General features: G+C 48.3%; 1 protein-coding gene across 2 annotated transcripts in view; it reads left to right on the forward strand.

Moving 5' to 3' along the window:
* The first annotated feature begins 3,685 nt into the window (after positions 1 to 3,685).
* The window catches only part of kif19 (kinesin family member 19), a 124,636-nt gene continuing 111,870 nt past the window's right edge, over positions 3,686 to 16,451 (forward strand). For both annotated transcript variants that reach the window (XM_033044561.1, XM_033044562.1), the window contains exons 1-2: positions 3,686 to 3,901; positions 9,410 to 9,490. In XM_033044561.1, coding sequence (XP_032900452.1) covers positions 3,863 to 3,901; positions 9,410 to 9,490 — 120 coding nt within the window. In that variant the 5' untranslated portion in view covers positions 3,686 to 3,862. The remainder of the gene's footprint in view (positions 3,902 to 9,409; positions 9,491 to 16,451) is intronic.

A 16,451-nucleotide genomic window follows, 5' to 3' on the forward strand; every position in this document is an offset into this window, starting at 1 on the left:
GTACCTTAATAATGTCACCCCTCAGCCTTCCACTCTCCAATGCAAAGAGTCCAAGCTTATCTAACCTCTCCCCAACCAAGCCTGCAAGCCCAGATAACATCTGACAAACCTCTTTTGCGCCCTTTCTTATCTGTCTAGTGTGCTTTTGATGTCATTCATTCTAACGCACTGGAGGTCTGTGTTGCAAATCGAGTGATTTTTTTTTGTGTATTACCCGACATGGACAAAATCAGCTCATGGATGTTTATAAATGGAACGCGTTGTCCTCTGGGGATGTCCTGTATCAGACCCATTCCGCAGTGCATTATCCACTACAGCCTCACCACCACACCAGCCTGGCAGGGGAATGAAAAGCCATTCATCAGCAAAGGAGCAATAAGCCGTTTGAAGCAGATAAACGCTGGCTGAGGACCAAAACATGGTGGAGGAATATTCTGGCATGCATTCACGTCCAGGTAATTGGACAAGGCTATGGAAACAAAACACAACATTCTATTTCTGACTTGTGACTTCAGGGAATGCCGCTGATGAGGCAGCTGAGTGTAACAGAGCCGAGGACACTGCCCTGAGGGGTTCCTCGAGCAATATCTGGGCACGGAGAGGATTGGGCTCCATCAAACAAAAATAATTCCCCTTGACAGACACATGGTACTGGAGTAACTCAGCGGGTCAGGCAACATCTCTGGAGAAAAAAGCACGGGTGACGTTTCCGGTCGGGTCAAGTCTGCAGAAGGGTTCCAACTCGAAACATCACCTATGCCTTTTCTCCAGAGATACTGCCTATCCCGCTGAGTTACTCCAGCATGTTGTGTCTGCCTTAGATGTAATGATAGTGCAGCGTATATGAGAAATGGAAGTGAATGAATGGATACCGAGACCACGACAGCCTGGACAAACAGCACCTTGTGTTCCTCTTGGGAAGCCTACAGCCCAATGATGAAAAACCCACAGTGACACAGCCTTGATTTTAATTTTCTAAATATCCTGCTCCAGCATTTTCCTAGTGACCAACTGGTCATTTCTGCCCCCCTCTGTTTTTAAATAGGGACATTATATTTGTCAATTTCCACCAACCGGGCTCTTTCCAAAGTCTATCTTTGGTATAAAGCACTGTCTGCAGTTCCTTGTTTCTATAATAATAAGAGAAGTGAAGGGATCCCCTAATTCTGACTGACTTCAATTTTCCTCGGGGTCTTTGAACCACCCATGGCTAAATGCTCCGGCTGTGATTCTCACTATGCATCAGGACTTGGTACATATATGCAGCAGTTGTAAAGAGGTCCTGTGTAGATGGGAAAAGGTGCTGATACACATTCAATTAAAAATTAAAGCAGCATCTCTGGAGATATGTGACATTTCAGGTCGAGACTTTTCTCCAGAGATGCTGCCTGACCCACTGAGTTACTCCAGCACTTTGTGTCTATCATTGGTGCACTGGTTTTAGGCTCTGCCAACAAGTCCTCCACCACTGTGATGATAATCAAGCGGAGCTACAGTGATGAGATTAGATTTCATCTTCCGGATAACTTTCATGAGAAAAGGAGCTGATTGCCTGTTTTATATTCTTACACCATGCTCAATCACCAGAAGATTAGGACAAAACCTCGGGGCTGTTAATAGAGGCATGTCCAATACTGACCTCCAGTGCTGTCAGTGTGGAGTTTGCCTGCTTACTTCCCAGTGCTGCTGTTTCATTGGCCACTGAACATTGCACTGTGTGTGTGGGCAAGTGATAGGTTCTTGGTGGGTTTATCAAGAGTGTAAAGAGTTTAATTGTCATATGTACTTACAATGGAACAATTTCATTCTTATTTGTTGCAGTTTAACAGGCCCATTAACTCAATAAACACAGATAAGTATGTAATAATTAATAATACAATGAATGAATAACCAGTAATACATGGTCAAAATAATAATGCAAAACCAAACCCCATAGTACAACAAAACACAGAGCTTTGTAGATCATTATTGCTGAGATAGAGGCCAGTTTAATGCAGTTCACAAGCTGGGTGGTTGGGCCGGCACGGTGGTACAGCTGTAGATTTGCTGCCTTAAGGGGCTGTCTCACTTGGGCGACCTAATTGGCGAGTTTAGAAGAGTTTTAAAAAATGACGTTGAAGACCTCCTTCGACTATGTTTAAGACCAGCTATGACTAACTACGACTAACTTTGGGAAAATTGGACATTGAATAATGGAGAGTGAAGATGACCTCCTTCGATCTCTTTCGACCTCCCTTCGACTATGATGAAGACTACCTTCGACTACCCTCGATTACCTACGACTAACTTTCCGACCTACTACCGACTACTACGACTAAGGCGACCTTTTTTTACTCGTGGGCATTTTTTAACATATTGAAAAAAACGCCGCGACCTAGCTGAGGCCTCGAGTACGCGGAGACCACTCTTGAGCAAGAAGGAGAATTACGAAAACCTCCTACGACCTCGTGTCAACCACGCTGTGAGTATGAGTTGAGGGAAAACTCGCCAGAACTCGTGGATTAGGTCGCCCAAGTGGGACAGGCCCTTTACAGCGGCAGAGACCTGGGTTGGATTGTGACCACGGGGCGGGGGTGCCTGACTGTGTGGGGTTTGTACGTTCTCCCTGTGACCACGCGGATTCTCTCCGGGTGCTCCGGTTTCCTCCCACACTCCAAAGACAGACGGGATTGCAGGTTAATTGACTTCAGCAAATATGCAAATCATCACTTGTTTTGTCTAGGGACAAATGCTGGAATTAAACTGAGGAAATGTCCTGATCTGGAACATTGTCTGTCCACAGATGCTGCCTGACCCGCTGCATTACTCCAGTCTTCCTAAGTGATCGGTCAATACAGGTGAAGGGACACAAGGAACTGCAGATGCTGGAATCTTGAGGAAAAGGCAAAGTGCTGAAGGAACTCGGCAGGTCAGGCAACATCTGTGGAGGTTCTTCCAGCACTCTTTTATTTTGGTAAACCAGGAACTGCAGTTCCATGTATCCAGTTATGATTCACCATGATTTATCCTGCCCCCACCTCATCCCTCCCCCCTCCAACAGTCTGAAGAAAGGGTCCCGACCCGAAACATCGTCTGTCCATTCCATCCACAGATGCTGCCTGACCCCCTGAGTTCCTCCAGCAGTTTGTGATGAAGTAAACATGAGGGTCTGCAGCCTCTTGTGTTTCTGTATTGCAGGTGTCAGCGTCCTGGTCTCTGGAATCTCCTCTGTGTCTGGAACCCCCCCTCTCTCCCCCTCCCTGTCCCCTTCCTCAGTGCGAGACCCACTCCTCATCCTCTCCCCCTCCCTCTCCAACCCTCCCCCTTCTCTCCCTCTCTACTCACGTTCTCTACATGCTCTCCCTCCCCCTTCTCTCCCCTCTTTCTCTTTCTCCCCCCCTCCCATAGAAACATAGACATAGAAAATAGGTGCAGGAGGAGGCCATTCGGCCCTTCGAGCCAGCGTTTCATTGTGATCATGGCTGGTCGTCCCCTATCAATAACCCGTGCCTGCCTTCTCCCCATATCCCTTGACTCCACTAGCCACTAGAGCTCTATCTAACCACTAGAGTTCTCCCCTCTTCATTTCTCCCCACCGACCTGTTGTGTTCCCCCGCGGGTGACCGCCAGGCGGCGCCGATGAGCAGCCCCACTGACCGGGACAGGGACAGGGACAGAGTGAGTGAGGGACAGACAGACAGACAGCCAGCCTGGGACCGGCGGCTGCAGCGGCAGCGGAGGCTCAGAGTGTGTCCGGCTGCGGGACAGCGCGGCTCCCGGGGCGGCGGGCAGCCTCCTCCAGCCCCCGCTGGGTTTGTGGTTGCCGGGGGCGGCTGCGGGAGCTGAGCTGAGCTGAGTGCGGTGCTGCCCCGGCCCCGGCAACATGAAGGACGGAGGCGAGAGCAAGGACCAGCAGCTGACCGTGAGTTCGCGTCCGGCCCCGGCGCTCGGGGGGGGGGGGGGGGTCACACCGTGGGCTTCCCGATCCGCCGAGTTACCCAGGCACTGCGTGTCTTTTTCCTGTAAACCTGCACCTGCAGTTCCTGGCGCGGCTGGTGAACTGTTAGTAGACACCGGTTTGCAGAAAAGACACAAAGTGCTGGAGGAACTCAGCGGGTCGGGCAGCATCCGTGGAGGGAATGGACGGACGAGTCGCCTGCCTTATCTCCACAGATGCTGTCCGAGCCGTCAAGTTCCTCCAGCACTTTGTGTCTTTTTGTTATGTACGAGTTGTGTTCCCTGCATTTACTGTGACAGTGGTGCTCCGCCCCACAACATGCAGAAAGTTGAAAACACTGGGCTACTTGGAGTTTGCAGGCAGGCGATTTACAAAACTATAGGATGGCTTGTGGTTTTCATGTTATTTTACTTAAGGCTCAGCGTGAATTTGTGACATTTGGTGCACCGAGCGAGTTTAAATATTCACCTATTTTGATTCATATTCCAATCGTGTCCACGCCTAAAGGCGGCTGTTATGTGTAAGATGTTTTTAACGTTTTTCCTTCAAGGTTCTGTCAACCACTGTTGCAAGATAGAAAATCCTGTTTCTAAATTGTAAACCGATTCAGGTTAGTTTGTTGTCATATGCACCAATGAGATTCCTTGCTCAATGATGTGCAAGACTGCAGAATAGTGCAAGAATGGAATGCAAAAACCTACTGAGGTAAAGTGAAGGGTATGAGGGTGGCAGTATCCCCCCTAGGGAGGAAGTGTGAAAGAGGTCAAAAGGGAACTGCAGATGCTGGAATATCGAAGGTACACAAAATTGCTGGAGGAACTCAGCGGGTGCAGCAGCATCTATGGAGCGAAGGACAGCAGTCTGAAGAAGGGTTTCGGCCCGAAACGTCGCCTATTTCCTTCGCTCCATAGATGCTGCTGCACCCGCTGAGTTCCTCCAGCAATTTTGTGTACCTGTGAAAGAGGTGATTGGTTGAGAAACTGTTCCGAAGTCCAGACATCCAGGGTTTCAAGCTCCCGTATCTTCTCCCAGGAGGTAGCAGAGAGGAAAGGGATTGGCCAGGGTGCAGCTTCCTCAACACTTCCAGATGCACCGCACGTGAAGATGGAGTGGATGGAAGGACCAGGTCCAGTTGGGAAGGAGGTGTGCAATTGTCAAACCAAGGCTGAGATGCATCCCGTCAGAATACCTTCTAAAATGTATTTTGCATTAGAAACACGGAAGCATCCAAAGTACTCTTTATTCTCATTGGAATACTTTCTGAAGTGCATCTGGAGATTTTTGGGAGAATCCTTGTGGACATGCCGAATCTTCTCGGGCTCCACAGAATGTACACACGGATGCACTTTCTTGATCACAGCACCAGTGTGAAGGGACCAGGTTTGTTTGCTGGTGACGTGGTTGCCCAGGAACATGCAGCTGTGACCATCTCTACAGCAGCCCTGTTGCTGAGGGCAGGGGTGTGTTCATCCCTCTCGCTTCCTGAGGTCAACAACCAACTCTCTCATCTTGCTAACATCAAGGGCTAGGTTATCCTCCTGACACCATGACACTAGGTTCTCCATCTCTTTCCTGTACTTTGTCCCACTGCTGTTGTAAGTCTGGCTGACAACAGTGGTGTCATCGGCAGGCTTAAAGATAGAGTTGGTGTTGTACTTGTCTGCACAGCTGTGGGTGTACAGGGAGCAGAGCAGGGACTGAGCACACAAGCCTGAGAAACACCAATGTGGAGGGCCAGGGTGGAGGAAATGTTCTAGCCAACTCTAACTGACTGAGGTCTGCTGGTCAGGAAGTCCAGAAGCCACTTACAGATGGAGGTCCCAATGCCAAGGATGAGATATTTAGGGATGAGCTTATTCAGTGTTGAAGGTTGAGCTGTCGGCAATGAATGGCATCCTGACATGATGTGTGATCTTAATGTCGGGATGATCCAGAGCTGAATGTAGTGCAAGGGAAAAGGATACCTCTGTAGACTATCTGTACACAACTTGCAGCGGGTCAGATTGTCCGGGAAACAGGCACAGATATGGGTGACACCGACCTTTCAAAGCTCTCCCGCTCCTTCAGTGTTCGAGCTACCGGGCGGTGAGCATTGAGGCAGGTCACGTCACGCGACCGTCCATGGCAGCAGTGCTGGAGGTTTCCGTGACGCTGATGGGGACAGTAGACTGTTGAGTTGAGAGGGTGAAGCTGTGGGTGAGGACAGTGGCCAGTGAATTGCTGCATGATTTCAGAGCCCATGCAGGTTGTCTCTCTCCTGAAGTTTACCCTCACGAGAGCAGGTCTGATCTCTATCTCTGAGGGATGTGGGACAGAACTGGCCGGTGGGGGAGAGGGGGAGTGGGGGGGGAGGGAGGGGAGGGAGTGGGGGAGTGGGGGGGGGAGGGAGGGGAGGGAGTGGGGGAGTGGGAGGGATGCGTCTCAGTGAAGCTGTATTTGCCCGTTCAATAACGGGAAAAAGGGCATTGAGCAGATTGGATGGTGCCGGCTTGTTTTCCAGAGATTACCCAGATTTGATCTTGTAGCCCGCGATGGTATTCTTGTAGCCTGCCACTGTCGCCTGGCATCAGGTTGCTGGAATAGAGCTTCCAGTTTGTTCCGGAATTGTCCCTCACATCACCGGCAGCCCCGTGCAGATCATACTTGGACTCCTTGCGCAGTCGTGCAGACACCCTTCATGGACGCTCATAGATCTGGGCTTCAGTAGAGAGTGAGTCTCCTTGTTCATCCAGCGCTCCACTTCCCAGATCCGAGACATGCTACTTCCAAATGGGAATCAACTTGAGCAACTGTGAAGCCACCTTCAAGCCTTCACTTCATATCACGCACCAGACAACTACACTGCTCCTTTACTCCCTCCGTTTGCTCCATTCCTTTCCCAAAGATGCTGCCTCAACTCTCAGAATGGGAAAGTCTCGTTGTTCCTTGCCCAATCAAAGGACAGGACAGTACAACACAGGAACTAGCCCTTCAGCCCACAATGTCCATGCCAAACATGATGCCAAGGTAAATTAGTCTTCTCTGCCTACACGTGATCCCTCCATTCCCTGCGTATCCATGTGCCTTTCTAAAAGCCTCTTAAAAACCACGGTCATATATACCTCCACCACCACCCCTGACATTACGTTCTAGGCACTCACCACCTTCCGTGTGAAAAAATCACTTGCTCCACACATCTCCTTTAAACTTTTCCCCTCTCACCTCAAAGCTATGCCCTCGACAGTAACAGATCCACAACGCCCATGGTATAATGCTAGTCTGTCTCTGCCTCCACTGGCATCCTTCAAAACCAGCGGTAGCCCTTGCCAGAATAGGCCCCATGAAGTTGGCTCTATCTGAGGTGGAGACTGATCTCTCTTGAGCTCGCTATGAAGTGAGGACAGGTTTGTTTGAAGAACCACCAGACTCTTCCTCAACAGACTGGTAATCAGAGTATTAATTATTTTTTGCTATTCAGCTGGGGAAAGTATAGAACAGCAGCCCCTTGTTGGGTGAAGTGAGTGATCCAGCCACAGCCTGCAAGGAAGCCTATTAGGAACTCATCTGGCAGGGCACTCCCTCCCTGATCCCAGCCATCATCAGCACACAATCATTTCACAAACCACCGAGAGTTGCCAAGTAAACTTGATCTGACAGTCTCACTAACAGTGAGGGGCACCCTTTCTTGGAATCATGCGCGTTGCATGTATCCAATTCATATGAAAAACAAAGATAAGAGGAAGTGTGCACAATGGAACCACTGTTCCGCCTGCAATTGTGCAGCTTCTCGACACTGCCCTGTTTCACATTCTCATTATTTGCCCAAATATACAAAGCCATTATTTTAATTTTCGGCCGTTTTTGACCTGAGAGAGGAGGGATACTGGGAGCACACGGCATGGCAAATAAAGGATCTGGAAATGCTAGGGTGGGCTCCAAGTAAGAATGAACACGAGTGCCTACAAACCCTTCTCATCCACATCTTTCCCCACAAACCATGGCACCCTCTTGGTCAGTGTACTGGTAGGACACTTGTATGTCCGTAGAAGGTCATTTGTAGGTCACCTTTAGGACACTGGTACGTCCCTGGTAGGACACTGAGAGAGGCTGTTCTTGACCTGAGAGGAAGGACACTGGTTTACTAGAAGCTTGTTTGCGTTGGCTTGTTTACCTGCTGACTTGGTTCCTAGTGGTCCATCGAGCATACAAAGCCCTTGGCACATCTCCCCAAGAGGGAGAGTGGCGGCTTAATATGTTCACTGCTCATGGGAGACCATCACAATTGACATTGAAGTTTGGAGAGGAGGTAAAACTAAATTGTGATTCGCCCACTGCCAACCCAACGTGTGCATAAGGACTTTTGTTTTCAAAGGACTACAGATGCTGGGGTCCAAAGCAAAATGCCAAGTGCAGTCCCCGCCTTAAATAGTCCCAATGGTCTATACACTCTGGATAGAGAATTTCAGAGATTTACCTCCCTCTGGGCCAGGCACGGGCAAATGGGACTAGCTTAGATGGGGCATCTTCATTGGCAAGGACAAGTTGTGCCAAAGGGTCTGTCTCCTATGACCCTATGACCTAACCATGAATGTACGGGATTCATTTCATGGGTTACCCCCCAGGACAAAGTACCTCATTGGGGAATTAATTTGTTCAGGTGATCCCTTAAAGACCTGAACCACAACTAATATGTGCAGCTTCCAACCAAATAAACACAACCAGGTGTTCTTTTGTAGACAGAAACGTGCCAATAAGCATATCAATTAAAAATTAACCTACAATTATCAAAATATTTTTTTCCATCAACATATCTTCCTCATCTGTTTTGATCTATTTTATACCAGTCAACTGATAATTTAATAAACTGTTTAAAATTGAAGTGTAAAAATTAAAATTGTAAAAATCAAAATCTAGTTTTTAACCATTTAGAGAGAATGGTGCGAACCATGACCCAAAAACCCCACTGAATCCATTAAAAGACAACACTAGGGTGGCACAGAATGAGTAAACTCATAGCGCCAGAGAGCCAGGTTCAATCGTGACCTTGGGTGCTGTCTGTGTGGAGTTTGCACGTTCACCCCGGGTGCTACGGTTTCCTCCCACATCCCAAAGACGTGCGGGTTTGTAGATTTATTGGCCTCTGTAAATTGTCCCTAATGTGTAGAGAGATAATGAGAAAATGGGATAACATGGAACTAGAGTGAATGAGTGATCTATGGTCGGCGTGGACTCAGTGGGCTGAAGGACCTGTTTCCACGCTGTATCTCCACAAAGGGGATCAGTGTTGTTTAGGTGTGGTCCTGTGAATAAACGGAACAATGTTGAAGTGCTCCAACTCTCCAGATCCTGTGTGTTCATCAGAAACACTTTGCACTGTGTGGATGCTCAGACTGGCTGTCATGACCTCTGCTTGTATCCGGGATCGGTGGGTGGGGTTTTCTGCATGTTTTGCATTCATCCATCAACGGGAGACTGTCCTTGTGCTTTGTGCAGGTGGCTCTCCGCATCCGGCCCATAAACGACACCGAGGTGGAGGAAGGAGCCACGATCATCGCTCACAAAGTCGACAAGCAGGTCAGGGCGTTTCTGACTGTCTTGTACTGCCCCAACTCAGGGCAGTTAAGGGCATGTCCCACTTGGGCGTCATTTGCGCGTCACGCAGATGGCGAGCAAAAATTTTGTACATCCCAAAATCCTGGGGCGCCGTGCGCAACCGCAAGTTACTGCCTGCGTCGCCACGCACCATGCGCGCGTAATACGCACTATGCGCGCATCACAGTCGTGACGTGTAAATGACGCCCAAATGGGACAGACCCTTTAGTCCCACAGTATTTTGCCCTTTGCCCTTTGAATAGTTGACACTGTAAAATGTAGCCACAAAAAGCTGTCAATGATGACCTTTCGCTTACTTACTTCTGGAGGCGGAGGGAGCTGGTGTCTGAGCAAGGGCTGACCAATTCACCGGACTCGTCAAGTATAACCTTGTGTTAAATTCTCAACAGTAGACGCTGTTCACTTTAAAATAATTATCATAATGTTCATCTGTTATAGGTAGCCAGGACATTCAGTGTTTGGACCTGTGTTCAAATAGACATAGAACACAAATTGCATGCACATGCTGACAGATTGAATGTGAACAGAAATATATGGAGGAAGACTGGTATGGCTGAACTTGTTCAGTTTTGGTCGCCCTTGTGGAAAAAATATGTCATTAAGCTGGAAAGAGTGCAGAGAAGATTCACAAGGATGTTGCCAGCTCTCGGGAGAGGTTGGGCAGCCTAGGTCGTTACACCCTGGAGCGCAGGAGGTTGAGGTGTATAAAATCACAAGGGCAATAGATAACGGTGAACACATAGTCTTTTTTTCAGGGTAAGGGAATCAAGAGCTAGGGGGCATGGGTTTAAGGTGAGAGGGGAAAGATTTAATGGAAACCTGAGGGGCAATGTTATCACACAGACGGTGGTAGGTTTATGGAACAAGCTGCCAAGGGGAGTAGTTGAGGCAGGTACAATAACAACATTTAAATGACATTTGGACAGGTACATGGATAGGTGAGGCTGGGAAGGATATGGACAAATGGGACGAGCTTAGATGGGCCATCTTTCGGGTTGTGCCTAAGGGTCTGAGTCTTTGATTCTGTGACTAATAAGAATCTGTGGCTGAACTTAAATCACAGACTTTGTAAGTAATGGAACTGCCGTGGAAAATCATGACCTCATGTGTAATTAATGATGGTGCATAAATCACACGTTTAATCACACAAAGCAAGAACTCTGGACACAATTAATTATTGGAAAACAATTCTGCAATAACTCTTCACAGAACCCAGCACATCTTTATTAGATTTCCCCCAGGTATAACGTGATTTATATTAGCCGCAAAATGAACCGCAGGAGGTTACTTGTGATCTCACAGCTACGCGAACCCACTCTGTACATTTGTGTTAAAGATTAGTGTGAGACTCACGCGAGGTTTCATGAGTCAGACCAACACAGGGTGATCTCATTTCATCCTTTTAAGTAAGACTTCATTTTGCAAACAATTCCGATTTGCTGATCCTCATTTGTTTCCTCGTAGTAACCATGCTGTTCAAGAAGCGTCTTGCATTGACTGAGATATCAGTCAGTGATATCTGAGATAGACACAAAACGCTGGTGTAACTCAGCGGGACAGGGAGCATCTCTGGAGAGAAGGAATGGGTGACGTTTCGGGTCGAGACCCTTCTTCATATTCTTCAGATATCTGAGTCCTGTCTTGCTGCGTTGGACTGTGGCTGGTGTCACAATCACAATAATACTTTATTAGCCAAGTATGTTTTGCAACATACGGGAAATTTCATTTGCCAAGTGAGTCATACACATAAAAAGCAGCGGAACACACAAAATACATTTTAACATAAACATCCACCACAGTGACTCCTCCATATTCCTCACTGTAATTTGCATAATGTCCTCACTGTGATGGAAGGCACAGTAACATTGCCATCACTGATGTAGTTGTATTACAAATGCCTCTCAAGTGGACTGCACTTTTCATTCTAGGCAATGCCCATCCATTGAATACGTGCAAGTCAACTACACTCTTCCTTTTGTTAAAGATGTGATGATTTAGACAATAGACAATAGGTGCAGGAGTAAGCAATTTGGCCCTTCGAGCCAGCACCGCCATTCAATGTGATCGTGGCTGATCATCCCCAATCAGTACCCCGTTCCTGCCTTCTCCGCATATCCCCTGACTCCGCTATTTTTAAGAGCCCTATCTAGCTCTCTCTTGAAAGCATCCAGAGAACCTGCCTCCACCACCCTCTGAGGCAGAGAATTCCACAGACTCACAACTCTCTGTGAGAAAAAGTGTTTCCTTGTCTCCTTACTCCTTATTCTTAAACTGTGGCCCCTGGTTCTGGACTCCCCCAACATCGGGAACATGTTTCCTGCCTCTAGCGTGTCCAAGCCCTTAACAATCTTATATGTTTCAATGAGAACCCCCTCATCCTTCTAAACTCTAGAGTGTACAAGCCCAACTACTCCATTCTCTCAGCATATGATAGTCCCGCCATCCCGGGAATTAACCTTGTAAACCTACCCTGCACTCCCTCAATAGCAAGAATTTCCTTCCTCAAATTAGGGGACCAAAACTGCACACAATACTCCAGGTGTGGTCTCACCAGGGCTCTATACAACTGCAGAAGGAACCAGACTACATTTTAGGAGCCGGACTACATATTCTCCAAATTTAGTTCGTCTAGTTTCACTGTTTGTCTTTCCATTGTGTCTGTCTGATGATGAGATCTTCCTCAGCAGCACTGGGACGTTTCCTTCCCTTTCCCTCTCCATGGATCCTGTCCTTTGTAGCTTTGAACCTCCAATCGTTCTGCCCTCACCCCCCGCCTGCCCCCTCCTGCCCCCACTCACCTGACGCGCCACTACCAGACATACCACCGCAAACAAGCTGCCACCGGACACACCACGGCCAAACACGCCACGTTCACACACCCAACCGCAAACATAGAAAATAGGTCCTTCAAGCCAGGTCATCCAAAATCAGCACCCGTTCCTGCTTTCGCCCCAAATCCCTTTGATTCCGTTAGCCCTAAGAGCTATATCTAACTCTCTCTTGAAAACATCCAGTGAATTGGCCTCCACTGCCTTCTGTAGCAAACATGCTGCCACTGAACACGCCACGGCCAACTAATCACCGCATCTCCCCCCTCAGCATCAGAAGAGATTGCTCCCCCCCCGTGACACCTCCCTCCCTCCACTCCGCGCCCACCTCCTGACCAGGGCGGTGATTCCCTTTGCCGCACTTCAGTGGTTTACTGGGAAGTCTCCACCATCAAGTACTTCTGTGGTTCCTGCACCGAGATCAGGGGGCAGCGGTGGAGTTGCTGCCTTACAGCGAATGCAGTGCCGGAGTCCCGGGTTCGATCCTGACTACGGGTCCTGTCTGTGCAGAGTTGGTACGCTCTCCCTGTGACCGCGTGGGTTTTCTTCGAGATCTTCGGTTTCCTCCCACACTCCAAAGACGTACAGGTTTGTCGGTTAATTGGCTTGGTAAATGTAAAAATTGTAGGGTAATGTTGATGTGTGAGGATCGCTGGTCGGCGCGGACCCAGTGGGCCGAAGGGCCTGTTTCTGCATGGTATCTCTAAACTAAACTATCTAAACTAACTGCTCGATATAACTTGTGTTGCAGCTGGGTGAATGGGGGTCCAGTATCTGAGGAACTATCCTCGCTGGGACTGAGTCTCTCCTCTGCCTGTGTAGAGTTTGATGTCAGGAAGAGCGTGTGTGAGGTGATGTGGTGCTGGCTCTCTCCACACGTCTCAGATAATGCTGTTAGTGATTAGTATTATGCGTGACATAGGTCTGTTTATGATCTTCTGTGATATTCCACCTTATATCAACGGTCAGTCAACCTTGCAACACGGCATCCACTTGAGGCATTTATTTATATTAAGAGTCAAGAGTGTTTTATTGTCATATGTACCAAAACAGAACAATGAAATTCTTACTTGCAGCAGCACAACAGATATGTAAACACAGTGCCCTGTAAAACCCATTATAAACACCAGCAAAAAAATTATACGTTATAAAGTCAAAAATAATTCCCCTCAAGTTGAAATAGTTAGGAGCCTATTTGGATGTTGTCATGTTTAATAGTCTGATAGTTGTAGGGAAGAAGCTGCTCCTGAGCCTGGACGTTACAGTTTTCAAGCTCCTATAATTTCTTTCCGATGGCAGGACAATAGACATTAGACAATAGGTGCAGGAGTCGGCCATTCGGCCCTTCGAGCCAGCACCGCCATTCAATGTGATCATGTCTGATCATCCCCAATCAGTACCCCGTCCCTGCCTTCTCCCCACATCCCCTGACTCCGCTATCTTTACGAATCCTATCTAGCTCTCTCTTGAAATTCAGAGAACCGGCCTCCACTGCCCTCTAAGGCAGATAATTCCACAGACTCACAACTTTCTGTGTGAAAAAAGTGTTTCCTCATCTCCGTTCTAAATGGCTTACCACTTATTCTTAAAATGAGGGCGTGGCCAGGTGGGATGTGGGGCCTTGATGATGCTGGCTGACTTTTTGAGGCAGTTACTCTTGTAGATCCGTTCAACGGTGGGGAGGTCAGTGCCTGTGATAGACTGGGTAGCTCACCACTTTTTGCAATCTTCTTTGTTGCTGGGCATTTGAGTTATCGAACCAGGCCGTGATGCAACCAGTCAATATGCTCTCTGCTGTACACCTGTGGAAGTTCAAGAGACTGTTCATTGACATACCGAATCTCTGCAATCTTCTATGGAAGTAGAGGCATTGAATAATTGCATCAATGTTCTGGGTCCAGGATAGATCTTCAGTGATATGCACGCCCCAGGAGTTTGAAGTTTTTGACTCTCTCCAACACTGTCTTCATCCTCCCTCTTCCAAAGTCCACAATCTGGTCTTACTGACGTTGAGATCAAGGTTGTTGATCTGGCACCATTTGATCTGTTGATCAATCTCCCTGCCATACACTGACTCATCGTCATCTGGATAGCAGTAACAGGATCGGTCCGAGTCAGCATGGATTTACGAAGGGGAAATCATGCTTGACTAATCTTCTGAAATTTTTTGAGAATGTAACTAGGAACATGGACAAGGGAGAGCCAGTGGATGTAGTGTACCTGGACTTTCAGAAAGCATTTGATAAGTTCCCACATAGGAGATTAGTGGGCAAAATTAGAGCACATGGTTGGGGATAGGGTACTGACATGGATAGAAAATTGGTTGGAAGACGGGAAACAAAGAGTAGGGATTAACGGGTCCCTTTCAGAATGGCAGGTAGTGACTAGTGGGGTACCGCAAGGCTCGGTGCTGGGACTGCAGCTAGTTACAATATACATTAATGTTTTAGATGAAGGGATGAAAAGTAACATTAGCAAATTTGCAGATGGTGGTAGTATGAACTGTGAGGTGGATGCTATGAGGATGCAGGGTGACTTGGACAGGTTGGGTGAGTGGGCAGATGCTTGGCAGATGCAGTTTAATGTGGATAAATGTGAGGTTATCCACTTTGGTGGCAAGAACAGGAAGGCAGATTATCTGAATGGTGTCAAGTATGGGAAAAGAAGAAGTACAACAAGATCTGGGGTCCTTGTTCATCAGTCACTGAAAGTAAACATGCAGGTACAGCAGGCAGTGAAGAAAGCAAATGGCACATTGGCCTTCATAACAAGAAGAGTTGAGTATAGGAGCAAAGAAGTCCTGCTGCAGTTGTACAGGGCCCTAGTGAGACCACACCTGGAGTATTGTGTGCAGTTTTGGTCTCCAAATTTGAGGAAGGACATTCTTGCTATTGAGGGAGTGCACGGTAGGTTCACCAGGTTAATTCCCGGGATGGCGGGACTGTCATATGGTGATAGAATGGAGCGGCTGGCTTGTATGCTCTGGAATTTAGAAGGATGAGAAGGGTTCTTATTGAAACATATAAGATTATTAAGGGTTTGGACACGCTAGAGGCAGGAAAAATATTCCCGATGTTGGGGAGTCCAGAACCAGGGGCCACAGTTTAAGATTATGGGGTAAGGCATTTAGAGCGGAGATGAGGAAAAACTTGGGTTGTGAATCTGTGGAATTCTCTGGATGCTTTCAAGAGAGAGTTAAGGGCCTGTTCCACGAGCATGCGACTCCGTGCGGCAAGCGCGACCTAAAGGGCCAGTCCCACCAGCATGCGCCTGCATGCGGCAAGCGCGACCTAACGTGGTCGCTTGAGCCGTACGGCCTCGCGGGGCCGGTCCCACCTCGATCGCCGGAGCCGTATGGAGTTGTGCGGGGCTGGTCACGACATCGCGCGGGGCTCCGAAAAACTGACCGTGTTTAAAAATTCCGCACGGCAACGGCCTGCCGGCCTGCAGCCGCCTCGACACCGTGTCACTCATTCGACCTCCGCGCGGCTCCTGCTTCTGGTTTGGTCATGCTTGCCGCATGCAGGCGCATGCTGGTGGGACCGGCCCTTTAGGTCGCGCTTGCTGCATGCAGGTCACATGCTCGCGGGACAGGCCCTTTAGGTAGAGCTCTTAAAGAGCGGATTATGGGGAGAAGGCAGGAACGGGGTAATGACTGTGGATGACCAGCCATGATCACAGTGAATGGCGGTGCTGGCTTGAAGGGCCAATGGCCTACTCCAGCACCTATTGTCTATTGTCTATCTGTAATTCGTCCAACAACGGAGGTGTTGTTGATGGAGTTGGAACTGTTGATGGAGTTGGAACTGTATTCGGCTACACAGTCTTGAGTAGAGCAGGGAGCTGAGCACACAACCTTGATAGTTATCGAGGAGGAAGTGTTGCTGCCAATTCGTACAGATAGTGGTCTGTTGACGAGGAAGCTGAGGATCCAGTTGCAGAGGGATGTGCAGAGACCCAGTTCCGTGAGCTTGGTAACCAGTTTGGAGGAGATGATGGTGTTAAACGCCGAGCTGCAGATTATGAACAACAGCTTTTATGAGTTGGGTTTCAAAAGGTGTGATTCTGAGCGAATGCTATCAATTTAGTTTACT

This window comes from Amblyraja radiata, chromosome 26, assembly GCF_010909765.2.
Source record: "Amblyraja radiata isolate CabotCenter1 chromosome 26, sAmbRad1.1.pri, whole genome shotgun sequence".
Lineage (NCBI taxonomy): Eukaryota > Metazoa > Chordata > Chondrichthyes > Rajiformes > Rajidae > Amblyraja > Amblyraja radiata.